Source organism: Pristis pectinata, chromosome 15 (assembly GCF_009764475.1).
Source record: "Pristis pectinata isolate sPriPec2 chromosome 15, sPriPec2.1.pri, whole genome shotgun sequence".
NCBI classification, from domain to species: domain Eukaryota; kingdom Metazoa; phylum Chordata; class Chondrichthyes; order Rhinopristiformes; family Pristidae; genus Pristis; species Pristis pectinata.
Genome location: NC_067419.1, coordinates 30,188,414 through 30,212,911, shown reverse-complemented (window position 1 = coordinate 30,212,911; position 24,498 = coordinate 30,188,414). Strand labels below are relative to the sequence as shown.

Sequence of the window (24,498 nt, the reverse complement as noted above, 5' to 3'; positions counted from 1 at the left end):
AGATGGAATACTGTATTACCAACAGTTGTGGTTCACGATGCTCATCAACTGCTTTAAGTCCTGTTATTATTTCCAGTAAGACCTATATGCAAGGAGAAAGGCACAGTTATTCATACTTTTCACAATCTGTCCTATAATATGCTAAGTCTGCAACATTTTTCAATTTTTTTTTAGTCTTGCTGGATTACTTTCTGGGAAGTGAAGAGGAAACGGGGAAATCTAATGGTGGGGGGGGGGGGGGGGGAATCTCCTGAGGCCTTTTAATTTTGGTATTCCTCTGCAGTGTGCACCTGGGTTTCTTTTATTTAAAATTAATGTAATATTTGTCACAACTATGATTATTATTTGATATCCTACACATTTTGCGTTCATCTTTTTAACTAACTTTCCTTAATGTAGTATTTACAACTTACATTTTTATAAGGATAACGTAAGCTGTCATTTTTATAAGGATAATGTAAGATGTCAAGATAATTACAGGGAACATCACAATATTTGCTCTTTGTTTATACAATGGTGATTTAAAGTAGAACTATAGTTATTATTTTTGTGTTGTTAACTTCCATATATTTATGTCTTGATTTTATTCAACTTTTAAGAATATAATCTTTATAGCTTTTAACTTGACAATTTAAAGATGTTTCATAAATGTCAGCAATAAAGCTACAGGGTAAATCAGGGCATTTCACATAATCAACCAAATAGATGCCAAAAGAGACTAAAAGTATAGTCAAAAAGGACTTTAGACAAAGTCTTAAAGAAAGATGTGAGATGGTGGGGTTAATGTGGGAAATGCTTGGCGAATGACATCATTGTTTCTAGAAATGGCAATGAAGACCAGGAAGGTATTGGAAAAGTAGAGTCTGGAGATAATATAGTTGCACATTTTAGCAGCAATGGGCCAAGTAGAAAGGAGTGGAGATAGGTGGATTTTATATTCTTGCAGATATGGATTTTCGAGATCAAAAAGGAGAATAATGCTGCGAATAGTCTTGTTCTATCAGATACGTAGGTAATTTTACAGAGTTTGTAATGTGGGCTGAAGATAAGACTTCCCACTGTTTAACTGGAGAAACAATAGTGGATCATCAGGACTGGAAACCAAATGGTCTCACAAGATTGAGATGGTGCAGAGGCAGATCTCAGATAGTATCCATGCATATGGAAGCTGACTGTGGATGATGCTGCCAAAGCTTAACATGCAGGTGAGGAAATAAAGGGGTTAGGCCTGAAACTCAGAAAGCTCCAAGGTAAAATGCTAAAGTGAGAAAACAAATATTTGGCATTCTGGCTATGATCAGATGACTCAAATGAAGCAAGTGAAGATGGTCTAATGGAGTTGGACAAGAGGAGTTAGGGGAGGATGTTGTGGACAAAAGTGGTAAAAGCTGTAGAAAGGACCAGGGGGGAAAGGGTGCCTTTTCTGAAACTTTTGAATGTGGTACTAAAATTCCACTTCTCCACAAATGTCAATGGTCAAATATAAGGAAAATATTTTAAATTAATAACATTCAGAAATGTGTTCTATTTTCTTGATCCTGCCCCGAACGATTTAGAATGGGGCTTCTGTCTCCAATTCTGATTTGGCTACGAATTCAGTTTAGTTTTCAGGGCTGAGCATCATCAGGAATTTATCTGACTTCTGGTGGTGTTACCACCAGGAACAAGAACATGCCAATGGAAGAAAGGAAGTGGTTATAGTCCGGGATAAATAATAAATGAAAATTGATCCTTCTAACTTTTGAGACGTACAATCCAACAGCTTTTCTGACATTAGTGGCACGGAGTCCCATTCTCTTCTGGAGTACTGGAGCAGACTGAGAGAGGAGAGCAGGAGACTCTGAGACTAGGGATAAAGAAGGGGGATTTTTTAAAAAAAAGAGAAAAAGGAGTTAAAAAAATTCAATATGTGACATCATAGGAAGGCAGGAGGTATTTGGCAGTGAGGTTAGCACAAGGGAAGAAGCTGGTTGGTGGGATGCTGTTGAATGCTTTTGTTTTAAGCATTCAGCAGCATCCTACCAACCAGCTGGTCTTCTGCTGTCAGTTAAGAAATAGAGACGTGGCAAGGCACCTGAGAATTCTGTGCTCAGTGGGAATTCCAGGAAACTTTCCACAACCACAGCTGCAGGAAGTGTCAACAGCTGGAGGAGCTTGAACTCTGGGTGATGTGGCTGCTATCAGTCTGCAAGTTAGCATGTTTTGTGAATAACACACTTTAGGAGATGGACCTGCTATAACTCAAGAAAATGCAGGCACAGAAGCACTGGGTGACTGCCAACCAAGGAGAACTGGTTGGTAGTTCAGGATGCACCACTGAAGACGTTTGTTCTCTAATCAGTATTTAATTCTAAATTCTGACAGGAAAAGCATTTCCCTGGGGCAGAACAAAAGTATAACACACCAAGGATGGCTCCGCTGTATGGGAGGGAGTAGACAGGTCAGTGTACAATAGTTATCAGGGATTCTATAGTTAAGTAAGAAGAAAGGCTTTTCTAGGGTTGCAGACATGATTCCATAATGTTATATTGCCTCTCTGGTATCAGGGTCCAGAATATCACTGAGCGGCTATGGAACACTTCGGAAGGTATAGGCGAATACCCACGAATCATGGTCCTTATGACATGAGTAGAAAAAGATTTCAGATCTGGTAGGAGATCAGAGTTAGGAAAGAGATTAAGAAACTGGACCTTGAAAGTAGTAATGTCTGGATTACTCCTGGTTGTATATGCCAGTGAATGTAGAAACAATACGATGGTGCAATAAATCTGTAGCTGCAGAGATGGTGCAGAAGGGAGGCCTTTCACTTCCCAAGGCACTGGGACTAGTTCTGGGGTAGATGGGACTTTTAGAGTCCAGACAGGTTGCACTTTAATACAGCCAGGAACAACATTCTTGTGGGTAGTTTTCCTTGTGCTTCTGGGGAGGATTTAAACAAGCTTGGAAGCTAAGTATTGATCCAGAAGAGAGAGAAGCAGTGCTAGAAATTAAAGTCAGAAAATTAGTGAGGGTGTTTGAAAAACAGAGCAGTGTTTGGGAAACAGCAAACTAAGAATGGAAAACAGACAAAAAGAATCTGCTGTGCTTAATAGTATATAATTAAATGCAAAGAAGATAGATGAGCTGTATCATACTCTAGCTATACTGAAATAAGGCCTAAAGGAGGCCAAGAAAGGCAGCTTAACATTACTGCTTACAAGATTTTCAGATGAGTTAGAGAACAGGATATAGAAGGACCAGGGATGTCAATACTGGTGAAAGAAACAATCATAGCTGTGGGAAGGGTTGATGCAGTAAGGTGGATGTTAATTGGACTGCTAACAGTTACTTGAAGGCAAATCAGTGTCAGAACTACGGAAGGTACTGAAGAAAGATTCAAGGGGTTCACAAAGTAAAAGGGAGGGCCTACCAAAGCTTGTCTAAATGACGAAGTGTGTAGAAGGTAAGATAAAGTAAAAAAAAGAGAAGCTCATACTAAACAATGAGTGCTGAATACTGCAGAAAGGCTAGAAGAGTATAGAAAATGCAGGGATGAACTTAAAAGGGGAAATTAAGAAAACAGAGGCATGAAAAAATACTGGCCTAAGAAAATTCAAAATGTTTTTACAACTACACAAAGAACCAAAGGACAGTTTGGAAAAGAGAAGGGAAAATGAGGGACCAAAAAGTAACAGATGGACATGCATGCAAATGAGGAGAGGAGTAGGCCAGTCTACTCTTCAAGCCTGCTCCACCATCTTATAATATTCTCAGTTGATCTGATTGTAAACTTAATTCTGTGTTCCTGTTTACTGATCTTACATATGCAACATTTGTAGGTCCACTGACTACATCCTTAGCTTCAGTTGTTCCCATTTCCAATGGCATTTGTGTACTGTTTTACCAATTTGTAGTTTTTGAATTGAACAGTGCTGTTATAGTAGTACATAAATCATTTGATTTTTGGTGCAACAATTACATTGTTAGATCTAGTCCCATATCCTTGCTGCAGGATCACAGACACTCAAATATTTTTCTCTACAATTCCATTTCTGGAATTTAGTAGTACAAGCATGAGGAAATGGATCAAGAATATATATTTAGCAAAGTATTTTTAATAAGCACAAATATAAAAGCAGCCAAAATGATTAATGCATTTTTGACTCAATGATTTCTGGGGTACTCAGCACTTCCCTCAGCATTCTAATGAGTGCCTGTTGATTTTATATCCTTTATCCAACTTCCTAGCTTCCAATAGGTTTTAGCTAGATCATGGCTGATCTGCGTAGCCTCAGTGATATTTCACCTCCTGCACCCATCCCCCCACGCCCCCCCCCCCCCCCACACACACTTGGCTTACCAAGAATCTATTTACCTCTGCCTTTAAAATATTCAAAAACTCTGCTTTCATTGCCCTTTGAGCAAGAAAGTTCTAAAAACTCTCAATCCTCCAGGAGAAAAAAAAAATTTACCTCACCTCTGTCTTGAATGGGTGAATTTATTTGTAAAACAGTGTGGAGGCAGAGGGTGTAAGGTTCTTAATCATTACTTTGCCCACACCTTCACAAAAGATGGGAACGATGTTGACCATGGAAGAAGAGTATGAATTGAAACAGAAAGGTAACATGGGATAAACACAGCAAGAGAGCACATATTTAAGGATTTGACATCTTTGAAAGTAAATACATTACCACGGCTGGTTGAAGTATAACTTAGGCTGTTAAAAGGTGGTAGGAAATTGAGGAGGCTCTGACCATCATTTTTCAATCCTACCTAGCTATAAGAGTGACATCAGAGGATTAAAAGTCTGTAACATTTAACCACTGCTTAAAGAGGGAGGAAGTGATAGACTGAGGAATTACAGATCAGTTAGTTAACTTCGGTGGTAGACTAATTACAGGAATCAATTCTGAGAGACCGTATAAACCTTCATTTTGAAAGGCACAGATTAATCAAGGACTGGCAAATGGTTTTGTTAAGGGAAGGTTGTGTCATTACTAACATGACTGAATAATTTGAAGAGGTAACAAGGAGCGTCAACGACAGCAGTGCATTTGATGTAGTCCACATCCATTTGGAAAGGCTGATGACAAGATCCCACTTGGCAATCTGCTCAAAAAAGTGAAGTTGCATGGGATCCAAAGAAGGGATCCAAATTGTATGGTTGACAGATATTTTTGTATTAATGATTTAGACTAAAAAGCAGGATGAATGATAAAGTCTGTGGATTATAGAAAAATTGGCCATGTGATTGATGGTGAGGAGGAAAATTTTTGAATGTAGAAAGATGTCAATGGGTGTGCTAGAATTGTACAAAACACTAATTCGACCACAACTTGAGTACTGCATACAGTTCTGATCACCACATTATGGGAAAGGTGTCATGGTACTGGAAAAGGTACAGAGATGGTTTACAGGACGAGAAACAGAGATGGTTTATAGGACCAGGATGAGAAAATTTTAGTTACACTGAAAGATCTGGTAGGCAGCAGTCTTTTTTTACTTTGGAACAGAGGAGGCTGAGGAGAAACTTATTTGAGGTACAGAAAATTATGAGTGGCCAAGATAAATAGGAATAACCTATTTCATTTAGCAGTGAGGTCTAAATCCTAGAGGCTTAGAAGTAAAGTAAATTGTAGAAGGATTAGAGGGGAAATTAGGAAAACCTTTTTCCACTCTGGAGATAGAAGAGATCTGGAATTCATTGCCCAAAGGAATGGTAGACACAGAAATGCTCACTATGTTTAAAAGATTCTTGGATTTGTACTTAAAGAGCTGAGACCTGCAAGGCAATGGACCACGTGCCGGAAAGAGGGGGTTAGGCTGGGTAACTCTTTCATGACTAGTACAGACATGGTGGACTGAATGGCCTTCTTCAGAGTCTTTTTTTCCACATTATTGTTCATTCAGGTATCAGGGGAAAAAAAAACTCAAGTACCTACCACTCCGAAGCTAAAAAGATCTGACTTTGGTGTAATCTCCCCACGTAAAGCCTCTGGAGCCATATATGCAGTTGTGCCAACAATTTTATCAGTTAACATAGTCTGTGTTAATTGTGATGCAGCCCGAGCAAGTCCAAAGTCTGAAATTTTAGGAACAAACAAAGCATCCAACAAGATATTTGCACTGAAAAACAAAATGATCAGTGAACAACTTCTGAGGAACTTCAATTTCTTCAAGAAAGGCAAGTTTTAATGCTTCTGTGATTGCACATGCTTGCTAGTGTTCTTAGGGTGTTTCAAAACTAAGACTATTAGAATAGTTAAACTGATTTACCATCATATTTTATGCTCAATGTACTGCATTAAATACACATCCTCAGAAAGAAATACTGATTAGAAACATAGGCCTGAAAATCCATATATTTACCAATGGATATGAAAACCCATGAAAGCCACAAAACTCCAGATGCTGGAAATCTGAAATAAAAACTGCAAATGCTGTAAACACTCTACAAGATCTGACAGTATTTGCAGAAACAGAAGCAGAGTTATCGTTTCAGGTCAAAGACTCTTCATCCAAACTGGTAAGATGAAAGCCTATCTGGGGTGACTAAAGTTCTTTGGCAGTGGAATTGGCAACAGGTTATGCCGGGTCTTTGTCCTATGGAGTTGTTGCTGAAATTTTCTGCAGCTTGTTATGGTGTCTGCCTCCTTCTGAGCACCTAAGTTAAAAAGCTACGACCAGTGGAATTGTCAGAATTTCATCCAGAGTGCTCTCAAGTAGCTGGTCAGCATTGCATTTCACCTCCACATCCCAAGCTTTCCTAATATGTCTGTGGTTGCCTGATGAGAATGTTACAAAAAAAATTATAAAACTTAAAGGAAAGTTAATGGAATCTGGAGTTTTCCTATCACACAGGCGGTACATCCCATTCTGCCATAATGGTGACAGAGTGGGATTATTATATCCATGCCCATGGGCTTCCAATACACTTTTCACCCTTGTAACTTTAATTTGTGTATTTCATTACCACATACAGCATTAGAGTACTCAGCTCTGAAGGACAGGATAGGTCAAAGATCTTTCAACAGTGAAGGAATCATTAAAATAGACCTCCTTAAAATGTATCACACTGTGTTAAGAATACAATAGCTGCACGTGTGAGGACAGGATGCTCTACAGCTCTCAGCCTGGGAATGCTGACTGCCATAAAAGTTGGGGAGGTACCGAATGTGATTAACAGCCAAAATGACTATATGTACAAAGCTGAGGCCAGCTGCAAAATATTTCTTGCTATTCATTTTCATAAACATATTTTTCTTTCTTGCATCCACATCATCATCTTTTGGCAGGAGGACACCTCCACATATATTAACAGAGAACTAATTTCTAGTGATACATCTATACTTCCTTCCCTGTGATTGTTAACCTAGTGGGCAAGACTCACCATCTGGAGAGAAGTTTGAGTGTGAAGGACACTGAGCATTGAGATTTAAATCTGGCTTCTTTAGTTTTTTTTTCTCCACTCATCTGGCTATTATGTTACCAATAAGTTTTGATTCACCTATTTGGGTATTACATCCTTTTCCAACTTTTGCCTGCCTAGAACTTCAAAATTAGTCTTTTTCCCTCCAATTGAACTATCAAAATGGCCATCTCTTTGTCATTCTAGAAATTTGATTGGCAAATGCCTGGCAACTTCTTTGTCAGGAAGCACAGAATTACATCATTCTCCATGCAATGCTCCTTTGGGAATTACCTATCATTGGACATTCCTGGGTCAAAATGGTCTGAATAGCACAGTAAATTGATTTAACTGCATCCTTGCTCACACTACACTGCATTGGCCCTCCACATTTATTCCCAGTTTTCAGCCCAATTCCCTGATCTGCTATTCCAATGACAGACCACTGACATCTGCTGTCCGACCTTATGTCACCACCATCTCTCCACTGAAAATACTAATCCCTGATTCCCTTCCTCACTGACCGCCAAACTGCCAGCTCCCAACCCTCCAAATCAACTGTTTAACTGTTGGTCCATGATCCTTACTCCCACCTTCTGTGACGTCAGTCTATGATGAACCTCAGTTCCCAATCCAATGTTTGTTTTAACTTGTTATATGTCTTTGATAGGTTAGCCAATTTCTTCTTCTGTGATGTTAGATTATAACTAAAATAATTACAGATGCTGAAATGAGATATTAATTTGCTAAAAAAGTAAAAATGATAAATTTAATCAGAAAAATCACTGACCTGAAATGTTAACCCTGTTTCTCTCTACATAAATGCTGCCTGATCTGCTGAGTATTTCCAGCGGTTGCTGTTTTATTTCCGATTTCCAGCATCTGCAGTATTTTGCTTTTGGATTAATTTGCTAACAGTTGCATACTGGTTAACAAGATCAGTGAATGACTTTTGTTGTGGAACACTTCTAATAACAATGGTTTCTTTAGCTAGTAGTTTTACAAACCATCTTTACATGAATGACAAGAAAATGCCATAAATGCAACATAGGAAATGCAAACAAACAACAGAAACTTTAAAGATATTCTTTACCTTTTCACATCACGATGTATGTGATTATTTTCATGCAAGTATTTTAACCCATCGGCTGTACCCAAAGCAATAGTGCATCTTATGTGCCAAGAAATTGGAGGTGTCTTACCCTGGAAAGGTTTCAAAATTAACCATATTAACCAATAAGTGAATGCCATTGTAGATTAATAAGAATTTTTTAAAAAAATGAATACAAAGATCACTATTTTCTGACTTTTATACAGCATAAATGTGGTTACCTGGCATGCTAATCTGTCCAGCAATGACCCATTGGACATGTAGGCATATACTAGGCAGGGATGTTCCCAATCATTGGAAAAACCAAGTAACTCGACCAAGTTTTCATGTTGACATCTAGAAATGTATTACATGAGTTACCATCAAGTTTAAAAAATATACTTTGCAGATTAATCAGAGTATCAACAACTATTTCTAAAAACTTGACATACCTTGCTAATGTTTTAACTTCTTGAAGGAACTGACGTTTCAACTCCTCAGGACTGACATTATGGTGATGAGATGGCTGTGGAAAACAAAGATGATGTTTATAATCAGTTGATAAATCAGTTCTAGCACTAATTTTCAGAATCCTTCACACATCAAAAGGATGGGAAAGTAACCAAAAGAAATTGCACATTATTTCATTGAAGAAAATTAAACTGTCATTAACACCATACAGCATAATTCAGTCTCACCCATGTTATTAGAGAACTATGTGCCTCCGTATCTTGATAATTTATTTTTGTTTTATCACTTCTGCTATCCCAAATATTGGATAATCAAGTGAGAGTTATGAAAGAAAGACTTGGCTTTACTTGACACCTTTGATAATCAAAGAAATTCTATAATGTTTTACAATCAACAAAGTAAAACTATTTTTGAAATGCAGACAATGTGGCAACCAATTTGCAAACAAAAATGCTCTGCAATGGCATAAGGCCATACATTATGCATTTTTGTTGTTGGTTAAAAGCTAAATATAGGACAGGAGACTGCAAAGACTTCAAAAAAAGTGAAAGAAAACTATGGATACTAGAAACCTGAAATAAAAACAGGAATTGGTGGAAATGCTTAGGAAGTGCAGCATCTGTGCAGGCCAGACAAACTGCACCTCCACAAAGATGGAACCAGAGTCCTGTGGAGTCATTATTGATGTGGGGAGAAATTAATTTAGCAAAAGAAGGGTGCAAGGAGATAGCCCTGAAAGGGAGAAAAAAAGCTGCACAAGGATTGGGACAGATAAATAACACCAGAACAAGAAATTGGGGATTTCCAGATCATCTTGGGGTCTCTTTTGGGTTTGTATTCCTTGGAGTTTAGAAGAATGAGGGGTGACCTTATTCAAACATACAAGATCCTAAAGGGGCTTGACAGGATAGATGTTGAAACATTTTCACAACTGGGAGGGTCACAAACTCTGGGGATATAACTGCTAAGTAATGGCCAATCACAAAATTGAGGTGCATTGAAATTTCTCCTCTCAGAGGGTAGTGAATGACTAGAATTCTCTGCCCCCAAGGATGGTGGAGGCCAGATCATTATATATATAGTTAAGATGGAGATGGAAAAATGAATGCTTGAGGAATTGAGGAATATGGAGAACTGGCACAGAGGAGAAGTTGAGGCTAGCATAATTCAGCCATGATCATATTAAATGCCAGGACAGATTTAAGGGCCCTGGTGGCCTACTCCTACTCTTTTTTTTGTGCTCTTGAGTCATTCTGCATAAACAACAAACTAAATTCTGTACAGCATGTTTGATGCCTTTTAATATGTTTTACATTTGCCTTCGTAATATCTACGTTTTTACATTATGCATGGAGGTGCTCCCTTCCATTTTCTTGGATAGTTTAAGGTTGACTGTATCTGGACTGTTGCTCGTGGGACCATATTGAGCAGAAACTGGCAGATGCATTTCAAATATTGCAACAGTGACCAAATTCAAAACTACTTGTTTTGAAGATGTAAGACATGTCTTGAAATGCATTGAGATTCTTCTCCTGATTTGATTTTCCCCCCAAAATCTGTTTTTAATTTTGTCCAGATGTTGAATTTCATCTTTACCACCTTTCACATATGTGTAGAGTTCTGTTTTCTAACACACAAGCAAAGCTACATAAGTGAGTCAGGTTAGGAATCTACTAGGTATATATGAAAGTACACCCTAAAGAAAGATAAAATAAAATGTTCTGCTGTGAGGAGAAAAAAAAAATCACCAAGTAAGTACATTTTATTAATATTAAGTTATTCTGTAGACATCAACTTCAGCATTAAGTAACCCAACAGAGTTTACATCTAACCCACAAGATTTATTTATTTATACAGAGGGTCTTCATCTTTAAAATAAACCTCACACGGTTATTTTTGACACTGAATCACTCCATTTGGATTTAATATTATTTATTTTATATGTCAAACGCAAAATATCATTAATTTGTTTTTTCCTTCGAAGAGGACAGTTACTGTCTACCTACTTGACTTTCTGGTGCATGACAGCGATGACTGTAATTCAATTAAATAAATCAAATGTAAATTATCGTAGTAAAGGTAATGAATGCACTGCTTCCCATGAGTTATTTATCTGCTAAGCTATTTGCAAAACTTATTGACTTTTTCTCCCCCACTCCTTGTCAACATTTCCATTATTTTTGATGATTCTGCAATAGTGAAACATCCAGCCTTTCTCATAACTACCAGCAAAGTTGTAAAGAGGGTTGTGCATCAACATTTTTTATGCTCAAGCACTGGCAGGTTCCAGGATTTACAAAGTCGAGTTTATTCCCAAAAACAATATTATGGTCCTGTAATCTGCATTATTAGCCAAATTATATCACACCAGATCTGGTACACAAACTGCTTAACATATTAGAATCTGTTAGTCCAGGTTCAAGGATAACATTATTCTAGAAAAAGATAGAAACCTCATACAGAGGAAGAAGTTGAAGAAGAACCAGAGACTGACAAATGCATATCTTAGCACAAGGCAACTTGAAATATCTGCATTCTTCAGTCCTGATAAGAATTTATTAGATGTAATTTTTAATTTGGAAACTTTTCAGGATGGCTCAATATCTAATATTTATGACAGATTACTAGGAATGAGTAAGGTGCCACTAGATAAAATTAAAAATGCTTGGGAACAAGATTTGCAGATGTCAATTTCTGAGGAAACTTGGAATGAAATTTTCAAGTTGGTTAATACTTCGTCATTATGTGCTCGTCATTCTCTCCTTCAATTTAAAGTGGTCCATAGAGTTCACTTGTCTAAAGATAAACTATCCCGTTCTTATTCTGACATATCTCCTTACTGTGACAAATGCAATAACAGAGTGGCTTCCTTAATTCACATGTTTTGGACGTGTCAGAGTCTTAAAAAATATTGGACCGAGGTCTTTCATACTTTTTCTGTACTTTTCAAAATAAATTTTAAACTTAATCCTTTGACTGCACTATTTGGGATTGTTGGAGAAAAAGATATAACTTTGAAGGCTTCTGATTTACATATTCTGGCTTTTATTTCTCTTATAGCCAGAGAGCTGTATTGCTTAAATGGAAGGAAGTTACTCCGCCTACACATGCTCAGTGGTTACGGGATATAGAGAAGATTCGCTGTTCAGTTTTTGAACCTAACCCAGAGTTTCAAACCCTGTGGGGACCTTTTTTGAATTATTTTCAAAATCTCTGATTTGAGGACTAAAATGCAGATATTGGCAGACATAGTTATGTTTTTAAAAGTTTTTCCTTGTTGTTTTTTCTATCTAACAGCTTCGGGTTTTGGTAGTGGGAGTAGATTTTTTTTTATTAATAAAATATTTCAATTTTTTCTTCCTTTATTAACTAACTACTATATGTGATTATTAATTTAGAGTATTGTAATCTAAGTACGATTTAATACAACGTATTCAGTAGTATTTTATTCTCTTGCTTGATGCATGTACTCTATTTTTTCATGGATTCAATAAAAATATTGTAAAGAGAAATATCTGCATTCATGTTGTAAAAGCACACTTGCAGAACAGATAGTTTGTATAATTTATATTTTCATATACTTTAAGCCCAGTGAATTTTCTAGTCCTGCATTGAGTGAATCAAACAGAATGACCAGGTGGCAAATATGGAGAACTTCCTAGTCTTCTTTGGATTGAAACAGAGCCATCCTGTTCTGTCATTTAGTTATATACATTTAATTATATAACTGCAAGTTTCTCAACTCCATTCATCCATCTTTGAAAAACTCTCTGGATACGCTCTCTGGATCTGTCAATATGTCTTGGAAATTCAGTCTACCTACATTAATAGCCTTTTGATAAAGAGAATGCCACATTTTCTCTATTCTACATGTAATAAAGTGCATCCTTATTTTAAAATTCTAAGGTTTTTTCCCCTTTTCCTATTACATCCAAAAGAAGCATGTCCGACAATGTAGCACTCAATCACTGGCACACGCATGTGCCAATTGGATTATGTACATAGATTCTGGTATGGATCTGTACTCATGAGTTTGACTCAGAAATAAGACTGCTGCTAATTGAAACAAAGCACTAATCACCAGAAGATGGGCCCAATTGCATTACATAAATTTCCTGTGTAACTTACAATTTAATTTTCTTAAATTAATGATCAGCCATAAATCAATCTGCAGTTGGAATGTACAATAAAAAAAATTAAATGTACAACAACAAAGTAAAAGTTGAGGTATTTAAATAATACATTCTAAATTAATACTCACTCCTGCCAATTTTTTCACCGCCACCACTCTGTTATTTATGAGACCTCTGTAAACAACTCCAAACCCTCCCTCACCAATCTTACTGCCACCATGTGAGACTGGACGCTCATCAAAGTTATTAGTCCTCTGCATTAACTCATAATAGCTGAAACTTTGAAGATCTGAAATACAAATTATAAAACATGTCAGTAAAGCAAAAAAAGATAAAATAGCGGTTAGCGTGACACTATTACAGCGCCAGCGATTGGGGTTTGATCCCCGTCGCTGTCTGTAAGGAGTTTGTACGTTCTCCCGTGTCTGCGTGGGTGTCCTCCAGGTGCTCCGGTTTCCTCCCACATTCCAAAGACATACGGGTAGGTTAATAGGGGTTTAAAATGGGCGGTGTGGACTCATTGGGCCGGAAGGGCCTGTTACCACTCTGTAAATAAAATTTAATTCAATTTAAAATTTAATTCCAACATAAAAACATCTGATTCAATGATTCCTTCTGTTTCTCCATACCTCGCCTTTTTTGTCACTTCATCTTATTTTAACTTGCAAGAGTTGCCTGACTTTGTACATTGTAAATGAATAGTATTAACTTTAATATTCAACACTTTGCAAATGATAGCTTACACTGATATTTTTTGAATACATATTGCTGAATTTCAACCATAGTTCGTCTGCAGTAAGTAATTACTGTTTCAAAATAATTGATCTTGAGAAAACCGAGGGATTTCTTAATGACAAAGATCCAAATTTATTGTCATTTTAATTCATAAGAGAATAATGATGAAAGTCAATACACTGAGTCAGATCCTGTTGTTTAATGAGGACCTTGCTGGACTAGCTGTGAACTGAACACAAATTTCACCAGATGGTAAAGAATTAAGGACAGTACTGTTACACAACTCTCATCTTCAAATTAATTATCTTACAACTCTTGGGAACCATACCCAATTATAATATTTGAAAGCTCTTTGGCATGACTATTACCTCAACTTTGTAATTGTTAGCTATATTTTTATTTATATACTTTTACAAACATATGACTAGAAAAACTGCACATCTTACTTACTAGTTTCCACAGAATCAGAAGCAAGGCTTTGCTGAATTGAACTGTTTGCAGCCACCTGGGTGCTGCAGTTTGTGCCATGGTAAGTAGGTTCATGATCATAAACCGGTATCATTGATTTACATGCAGTATTAGACTTAGAGGTGTCAGTTCTTTCAGTTGATGAACAAGATGGTATAGCCTTTGGTACTTCTTCTGTTAAATTAAATCATAGATTATAGTCAACACAAAATTAGGAATATGATCTTTAGGGCATATTATTATTTGCTGTTATGTAAATCACTAACCTTTTTAAATATATATCGATATATTTGCTCCTGATTTAGATGTAAATCAGGAGCAAATAATTACTTTGTTTTTTCAATACAATGTACTAGGTGGTATAAACACAGAATTCACATAACTAGAAGTTGGGAAATTACATGTTCAAGATTAGATTTGATACTGGTACTTCCACAACAAAGACTACAAAGGAGATGTTGTTTGACAACAATAGGAAACCTTTTCTTTCCTTTGCACAACAGTTCAAACACATGATGCCTGTTTAATCAAAATGGGACTTTAAAAAAATGCATATCATGGAACATGAATTTCTTTTCAACTTCCAAAAGAACATACTTTTGTTTACAGTTTCCAGAAAACTAATGCAAACTTTAATTTTATTTTTATGGCATTTTGACAATAACCTTGTCTTAAAAGAATTTATAGAAGCTAAATACTGCAGATACTGGCAACTTGAAATATAAACATAAAGAAGCAGAAATACACAGTGGATGATTCTGTTATTCCTACTCTCAGCTCCTCGAGATCCATCTTTTGTTATTCCCTTTTATTGTCAAATCATTTTGCTGTGCACCATCTCTTTTGTCAATTAAACTCTCCTCTCTTCTAACCTGCCTGGTGTTCTCTCTTATCCTCCTCATTCCTTAACACTTGCTTTATCTCTAACTTTTTCCAATACTGGTCAATTTAAAAAGTCAACTCTTCCTTTCTCTGAAGAAACTGCCTGGACTTCTGCGTATTTCCAGCACACTCTGATTTGATTTCATTTCATTAAAGGACTTGCCACTTTCCCAATCCTAATTAACAATCATTAATCAGAAAATAATAACTTGCTTATGCTGATATTTGTTTACAATAATGTATGCTAACTTGTCAAAAAAATAAATGCTTTTACATTATCCTATTACCATTAAGGAAAAAAAATACACTGAAAATTTACATTATACAATATGCTTTGTGACCCATGTACTATAAAAATGCCAATGTTATTTGTGCTTAGAGTATTTTCATAAATCATACAGCCTCACAAAATAATAAGACTTTTTCCTTCAAAATCACAAAGAAGCTGTATACAGAATTATTTTACCCATCTGTAACTAAAAAAAGTACTTTGGTATTTTAAAGTGACTTTATACATTCTTAATACAAACACTTCTCTTAACTCCTTCAGCATATGAAAAACAAACAGGACTTTTCAAAAAAAAAATTTAAAAATATTTTATTTACAGCAGTCTTACAAATTGATGAAAATCAATAATTAAGTCACTGGCGTGGTAAATCCTTTCTCCATTAACATATATTTACTATATGAGTGTTGGAATGGATCAAAAATGGCTCATTTCCAGTCCTGATGAAGGGTTTCAGCCCGAAATGTCGACTATCCATTTCCCTTCATAGATGCTACCTGACCCACTGAGTTCCTCCAGCTCCTTTGTGTGTTGCTCTTTATTTCCCACCAGAGGTGCCATATAACACCAGAGGTACTATTACTTGGATAAGGTATTAAACTGACGTCAATTTGCTTTCTTAGGTGAACCTAAGTCTCCACAGTCCTTTTGGGAGAGAACTCCAAAGATTTATTTTCCTCTGGATGAATACATTTCTTCTGATCTCAGTCCTGAATGACCAGCCTCTTATTTTAAGATCTGAAGCCTGGTTCTAGGCATCTCAGCCAGTGGAAATATTATACCCGCATTTACCCCGTCACTTAAGAATTTACCCTACTTAAGAACTTTAGATATTTCAATCAGGTCACCACTCACTGTTCTAAACTCAAGAGAGCTTAATCTTTCCACTTACAGCTTAACAACCTCTGTTTTACTTCCTCAAAGGCAAGTAAATCCTTTCATGGATAGGGAGGCTAGATTTTCTCACAATTGTTTCTCACAATATAACAATTATAGTTGCATGAATGCCCTACATCATTTACAGTAAAATGCCTTTCCTCGTGTGCAAATCCTCTTGTAATCAAGTTTAACATACAGTTTGCCTTCTTAGTTGCCTTGGTTTATCTGCAATATTAACTTTCATGGACTTTCAGAATCCCAAAACCTTTCAATCTATCAATTTCTTTTTAAAGAACTCTGCTTTTCTATTTTTCTACCAGAGTAACTAGCCTCACATTGTTCCATCTGCTATGTACTTGGCCATTCACTTGGTCTATCTACATTCCCCTTAGTCTGTGTTCTCCTCACAACCCATACTCCACCTTCTTTGCACCTTCTGCTTGGATATATTACACTTGGTCCCCTCATCCAAATCCTTGAATAGCTGTGGCATCAACACTGTTCCCTATGGCACCAAAGTGTCAGGGTACATTTTTGGTTCTAGTGATCAAATTTTAAATTACTCTTCCACATGTTCTGGTAAATCATCAAGAGTCTCACTTATATTGTGTGCAGTAAATTAAACTAATGAGTATCTTCCAACAGAAGATGATGTGTTAAATTTTTTATCCATGAACTATGAATACAGAAAGAATGAATCAGAATCAGGTTTATTATCACTGACATATGTCGTGAAATTGTTGTTTTGCGGCAGCAGTACAAGAGCAAGACAGTGCAAGACATAAAGACATAAAAAAAACTACAAGTTATAAAAATAAATAAATAGTGCAAAAGAGGAATAATGAGGTAGTGTTCATGGGTTCATTGACTGTTCAGAAATCTGATGGCAAAGGGGAAGAAGCTGTTCCTGAAACGTTGAGTATGGGTCTTCACGCTCCTTTACCTCCTCCCCAATGGTAGTAACATGAAGAGGGCATGTCCCAGGGGGTGAGGGTCCTTAATGATGGATGCTGTCTTCTTGAGGCACCACCTCTTGAAGATGTCCTCTTCACAATTTCCTTCTCCAAAAATACTTACAGATGGACATACAGTATAATCTGGTTTCACAATACAAGGTGACAGGTTGGCACTGCAGTCTGTGGCTAGGCAGTGCAATGAAAACTTGAACAACTATGTATCTTATGGAGTAGATGCAGAAATCAGATGATTCAAGAGGTATAGTGGGAGATTAAGAAAAGTTGAGAAGCATGGTAAAATCTAAAGAGATTAAAGGACAGAAAAATACCTTGAGACTGCAAGATTCCATTCATGCTATTCCTTTTAAACTATTATTTTCTACAGTATTTGAAATTTAATAACTTAAATGTTATGATCATATTTCCCTTTTAAAAAGTTAATTTAAATAATTTAAGTTTCAGAAACTTGGCTATTGTGGATTAATTTCTGAGTTCAGTGGGGTGTAGATAACAAAGTAATATATATACTAGAGGATACACCTTTAATGAAACTCCACAAGTAGTTTTGGTTCATTCTAACAAAACTTCTTCCCAAATAATTCTCTTCACCAAATTTAATATGTTAACAATCTTGAATAGCTTTGTTTCAAGTAACAATTAATTTCTTCTATCATACTATATTGGTCTTAATTATCTCTCATGTCTTCTTGACACAACTGAACTTACCTTTGAATGAGTCTCCAAGCTTGATTTTCAAATTGCTGTTGTTTACCTCTAACCTCAAATCCTCATAGCTGTAGCAATAAGGTAGTGGCAGACCTGTTAAGGAACAGGCTTGTATAATTTTGCCTTTCCATTTTCATTGTTGCTGCCATTCCCAATCAATATTCTATCTGTCACTCAATAACTGTAATCTAAAACATCCAGGTCTCAAGGAAATCATAGCACCTCCAGCTTTCTGACCCATTGTCAAATCCTGAGGTGGCTCTTTGCAGTAATAAAAATGACACTCTGGCTGAAGTCCTTCAAATGCTTACAAATCACTATGTAGATTTTAAAAGTGATTATTTTTGAGGTAGGAAGAAATACATCTTTTGTTACTGCAAGGTACAGTATGTGGTAGGGTTTCTCCTATAATGGTCTGGGGAAACCTATACTGAAAAGATTAACAATATCTAGTTCAAATTATATAGCATTATCCAAGTTACAAGTGGGTAAACCCTTTAACAAAATATTTTCTCTTCTAGCTATCTATTCTTTTTCCCCTCTGTTGCATCTTACCACTCCATCACGAATAAGCACAATGGTGATGAGCAAACATCTGACACACACTTTTATCTCTTATCCCTGACAGTTTACCCTGAGTGTGTTAGCACTAAGCAGCATCTTGCAAGTACATTAGTACAACCACAGCCCAAGTCCAATCTCCAAGTACAGTCACATTTGGCAGTGTTCTCCCACCAACATTTAAATATTTCACTGGCAATATCCAGATGTCACATCCCAACTCCCACCAAACCCTTCTACCTTCCATTCTAGTCATTTCAATCACCAAAGCACCCCTGCCACATTTTGTAACATAATGACAGCAAACAGAGTTAGTGAGTCCTACAGCACAGAGGCGGGCCACCATGTCCATGCCGACTGTTTTGTCCATCTGCATTAATCCCATTTGCCCACAATAGGACTGTATCTGTCTACGCCTTGCCTATTTAAGTGTCTGTCTAAATGACTCTGAAACAACTTTCATAAGGCTTTTGACAAGGTCCCACATGGTATGCTGGTCCAGAAAGTTAAGGTACAAGGGATCCTTATGTGTTCCAAGACATCTAATTAATACTGACATACTCTAGACTATCAACGTATAGCTTCCTGAATTTGCTATCTTCCACATCCTCCTCCTTGGTGAATATAGACAAGATGTATTCATTTAGAACCTTTGTTATCCAAGGTTCCATAATCTTGCCATCTTTGCCTTTCACCCTTATCAAAACATGCTGGCTCTGAACTCTTGCTAACTCTCTTTTAAAAGATTCCAACTTGTCAGATGTTATTTTACCCTCAAGCATCTGCTCCCAATTGACTTTCACCAGGTCCTCTCTGGCACTACCAAAATCAATCATTCCCCAATTTAGCACCTTAACTTGAGGACCAACCTTATCCCTTTCCATAATTACCTTAAAACTTATAGAACTCTGTTCATGGTTCCAAAGTGTTACCCCAACTGACACTTCCACCACCTATCCCGTTTCACTTCCTAAGACCAGATCAAGTTCAGCTCCTTCAATAGTAGGACAATGGTAGGACTACCTACATATTGTCTCAAACACACTTGCACAACATATTCCACTTCTGAAATTTGGTTCCATTGACAACAAGTCACCTAGGACAAATTTTCATCCCATGACTTCTGGCTGCAAATTTCTGGGCCATCTTTTGAATGGTACCAACACAAAAGGTCTCCTCAACTTTCCAGTACTACTACACACATTTCCTTTAACCTACATTCTGCCCATTTAAAACTCAAAACATATTGAATACTTTTCTCTGCATTCAGTGTTTTAAAATAGGTAAACAATAAAACGACACTGTTAGACAAATTTTTGCTAGTAATTAAAGCTGATTTGTAGAGTTTCCATCCTAATATAACTATATAGAATTTGAGCACAGGAATATCTTGTCTTCCTACATGAACTACAACTTTGACATTTAATTCTGATAATATTTTGCTCTTTACAGGGCATAACACTATGTTCTGTTTAACTTTCTATACATAATCTATGGCGATTTCCCAGTTTAAACAAAAGGAGCAAATAAAAGTAGCTGATTTTAATTCTTTCTAATGATTTGATATTTTTAAAATGTAATTGAGATAAATATAACTCAGAAGAAGAATCAGAGACTGGAATGCATATGGTGCCGGGGCTAAGGACCCGTGAATGTTCCATAGCAATGACAGACAAAAACATTTAGACTAAATCCACTCACAACACTGTTGTAAAGAATGACAGATTTAATTACCTGGAAGTAACAAGCTGGCTGCAGCAAGGAAATGATTTTGAACCAGGATCTCTACAAGCTCGTGGACTGTGGTATTGGTTGTTCCCCAGTCAAACAAGAGTTCTGTGGTAGGGCTCTTTCCCATTTGAACCACTCCTTCAAATCTCCTTAAGACAAGTTACATGAAATTAATTTATTCAACGTAACATTTATATCTTTTGCTTTGTCAGTTAACAATTGAAGTATTTTCTTCTCAGCAATTGAAACTATAACTGAATATCATGAATCTGATAGTGTACTTCTATAAAAAAAATTCCAAGTATTATACAAAAATCCTCTAGTAATATTTATTTAGCAATATACATAGCAGACACAATATTCCCAATAATTCAGAAATTTTGGATGCTAAAAAATTAAACAATTTGAATTGTTATATAAATAATACAGCAAAGTGGGAATTGAGTTCCAAGATCTGTCAGACATTTTGAAATAAAAATAACCCAAAGGAAAACACCATTAAATATTCAGGTTGTACACCAAGTCCTTGTTATTCATGTGGGTTAGGGGCATGGACTTCCAGTGGATGTTAATGACATTTTGGCTGCAAAAACGTACAGCGATCACCCCTCCATGAATATAGCAACATCTATGTAAGCTTCAGTTAAAATAAGCTGAAACATGCAAGCACTCAGGACTCTAGTCCCGGCCATAAATCTATCCATTTTCCTGACCCTTGGTGTCCCCAACTCCAACTCTGACCCTGGCTCCAGCTGCATATCTGGCCCACACTTTTGACCCAGGCTTCAGATACACCATCTCCAGCTCCTGGCTTCAGCCACACAACCAGCCCACACTCTGAACCTCAGGTGTTCCCAACCCTGACCCTGACCCTGGCTCTGGTCACATATTGACTATTGATATTTCACTACTTACTGGCACAAGACATCAAATCCAATCCATCTAATGGTAAACAGGATTCACCCAACACCAGGGTTCTGGAGAAACATGTAATACTGACCAACGCTCCCAGAAATACAGCACGTAGATCCATGGATGGTAAGTCCGTGGATAACAAGGACATAGTGTATATCACAGAGTAGGTTCAACAGGACTTGTAAAATATAATTTTAAATTGCTTGAAAGCTGCTATAATATAAACTGGAATAATAATTAAAGTTAAATAACAATTTTTCAGAGGATAAATCTGCAATAACAAAATACAAGCTTTTCATTGTACTTAAAAGAATAATGTACCTACAAGTTGTAAGAGTTAAAACTGGTGTAGTCAGTTGCAGAAGTCTCCAATATGGGTTAAAAAATAGCCATGATTAGCTGTGAATACTGAGATATTTTATTTGATATTATCAGAGAGTAATATGAAGATTTGGAGGGTAGGAAGGTAGAATGGGTGAAAAGATTCGTTTCCTTTCCACAGAGAAAGGATCTTTGCCTGATAAATGTTCACATCTAGACCTACAAAAATAGAGCCTGTAGTTGACTGAGGAAGATTTACGTAGATTGCCCAGGTATCAGAGTCACATGAACAGAAAAGTTACAAATGTTAATAAAACTGAAAAAAAAAATGTTTGTAAAAGGGAACAACTGCCAGTACTTAGTTTTGCTTCTGATTGAAAGTGGCCAGATCAGCTGAGTCCCTTGGTATCAGTGAACTGCTGACCTGCTGCACATTGGCAAATCGGGTCCCTCACCATGCTGGTGAGAGCTAATCACCTGGCCTGTGCATTAGTGGGCAGCCTCCCCAGCCAGCATTCCAGGTTTTCCCGAGAGTTTTCGGCACACCAGGATAACTGAGTGATTGGCGGACTCTGGATGAGTGACACCCCAAGAAAGAAAAAGGCATTCTGGCTCAGTCTGGGGTTTAGTACTAAGCTTTGGTCTCATAATGGAAGTGTATATTTATGCATCTTAAAAGAGGGTAAAGGCAATAGAAAGATTTTTTTAATTATTATTTTTAAACTGTCAACTCAATTAAGAGTTCAGCAGGCTTGTTAGTAAACTGGAAGTGGCACACATTGCAGCTGTACACTCTCTGTGAGTCATGCATGGATATCCAGCCAGATGATCCAACCCAATGTGTTTTGGTAAATAAAATAGGGTCAGGATGTACATAATAAATGGTAGGATATTGAAAGGAACAGAAAAAAAGAGGGACCTTGGAGTGAATGTCCATGAACTTTTGAAGTTAGCTGGACAGGTTATTATAGTATCTTCCTTTATTGGGTAAGGCATAGAATAGAATACTAATTAAGCCAGTATGCAGTTCTGGTCACCACATGACAATAAGGATGCAATAGCTTTCCTGGGGGTATTAGGGAAATGTGGCAGGACCGGAGAATTTCAATTATGTGGAAAAATTAAATAAATCATAGCTGTTTTTTTTTTGGAAAAGAATACGAGGGGAAATTTAATTGAGGTGTACAACACTGCAAGATAAAGTAAATAAGTAGGGTCATTTCTTTGGTGGAATGGTCAAGACTTAGGAAAAATAGGTATAAAATGAATAGTAGATGGACTAGAGGGGAGTTAAAAAAAAAATGTTTCATCCAGAAGGTGGTAAGATTTTGGAAGTCACTGTCAAAAAGAGTGTTAGTGACAGAAATGTCTACTAAAAAGTACATGATGAGAAGTTGATGTCTAAAACCTACAAGAGCCAAGAAGTGAAATTGGACTGTATATCTCTTTAATAGCTTGCATGAATAAAACTGTCTGAATGGCCTCCTTCTTTGCTATAAACTTCTATCACTCTTTGAATTAAATGCTAATTCCCTGGCTGGATTCTTACTCAGTTTACTTATTGATGGAAATTACTAAGCAATCAAATAACTAAACACATAGAGTAATTTTGCCTACCTTATATGCAACTGGCTGTATCTTGGCTCTCCAGTAGGTTTTTTAATGTTCACTGCCAATCTCTTCCACCCATCTTGTGGATCCAATATGTCTGATAGTTCTCTGATGAGCCTATGGTTTAAGGAGCGAATGTAGGCTTTTGGGTTTAATGATTTATTCATCTTGCTTCATCTGTTAGGAAATAAATATTGTATGATTTAATTCCACTGGGAAAAAAATCAGATACATACAAATAATACCGGTATTAAGGAAAAAAAGGTGGAGTAAATAGGATTCATTTTGAAAGGTAGATCAATTGTTTGCAAAGAAAACTATTTCAATCCCAAAGTAGGAAAGTGGCAAAGCTTGTTGCATGCCTGTTGAGACCACACCAGTGGTGGGACTTTGATGAGCAGTTCATCAGGTTGCTGATGAGCAGTTCCCCAAAGGCTGAACTCAGATGTTTGGAAACGATTGCAAGGAGACTGCCTTGACACAAGTGTCCCAGGAGGGGTGTCAGCCTCAGAAAAAGGGTGGGGTGGAAGTTGGGGAATCCAGGGAGACCCAAGGTTTTTTATAGGCTTGGATGGAGCATACCTGTTCCAGGCCCAGACAAACAAAAATTATTAAAAAAGTGACCTTGCAAAGCTTTTTTCTAACCTTAGTTCCTGTTTCTGTCAAGTTTGACTTGGTAGGTAAATTATCGTCGTTCCCTTGTTCAAGCCGCTCATTAAAATTGCATAACAGGCCCATACAGCATGATCAAAGCATGATCTGTACATTTAAAAAGGATTCTGTTGGCTTTGTCAGGTGTCTTTGCTGTCTGCACTTTAATATTGCAGTCTGGGAATTTGCTGTCTGCAATTTGATACTGCACTCAAGTAGATCAGGCAGGAAATAAGGAAGTCCATTTCAACCACTCATCAACCCTCACTCCAACTTGGGTTTCCGTCAGGCAGGATGAACCAAGCATTGATTCCAATATGTTAGATCACCTCTCTTCCACCTCCACCCCTTTTTGGGATGAAGGGAACACTGAAATATCAGGTTTTGGGAGGGAGTTCAAGATTGCTGAGATCAATCAAGCCATCATAGCTTCCCCACTGATGTACACCAACAGCAAATCTTACTGAGAGCATACCATCAGCAGGCAGTAAATGAGAAACTTCTGGTAACAGGAGGACATTGGACATCCCCCATATAGGCAGTTCAAATCCCACAGACTGGATTGGAACACAATGAATTCTCTTAAGTCCTCTACTTGACCAGCCCTCTACTTGATGGCACAATTTTTGATTAACTGTGTTATGGTACAGGACCCTTGTTTGACATTTCCAGGTTTTAAACTCTGTCAATAAAC

The 24,498-nt window shown here is 37.0% G+C and overlaps 1 protein-coding gene across 4 annotated transcripts in view; it reads right to left on the bottom strand.

Annotated features, from left to right (window-relative positions):
• The window catches only part of LOC127578315 (interleukin-1 receptor-associated kinase 4-like), a 32,886-nt gene that overhangs the window by 5,944 nt on the left and 2,444 nt on the right, over positions 1-24,498 (bottom strand). For all 4 annotated transcript variants that reach the window (XM_052030208.1, XM_052030210.1, XM_052030207.1 and 1 more), the window contains exons 2-10: positions 23,160-23,330; positions 20,310-20,455; positions 14,267-14,458; positions 13,210-13,370; positions 8,930-9,003; positions 8,720-8,834; positions 8,481-8,590; positions 5,922-6,105; positions 20-82 (exon numbers count right to left, since the gene is read on the bottom strand). In XM_052030208.1, the coding sequence (XP_051886168.1) occupies positions 20-82; positions 5,922-6,105; positions 8,481-8,590; positions 8,720-8,834; positions 8,930-9,003; positions 13,210-13,370; positions 14,267-14,458; positions 20,310-20,455; positions 23,160-23,320 (1,206 nt within the window). In that variant the 5' untranslated portion in view covers positions 23,321-23,330. The remainder of the gene's footprint in view (positions 1-19; positions 83-5,921; positions 6,106-8,480; positions 8,591-8,719; positions 8,835-8,929; positions 9,004-13,209; positions 13,371-14,266; positions 14,459-20,309; positions 20,456-23,159; positions 23,331-24,498) is intronic.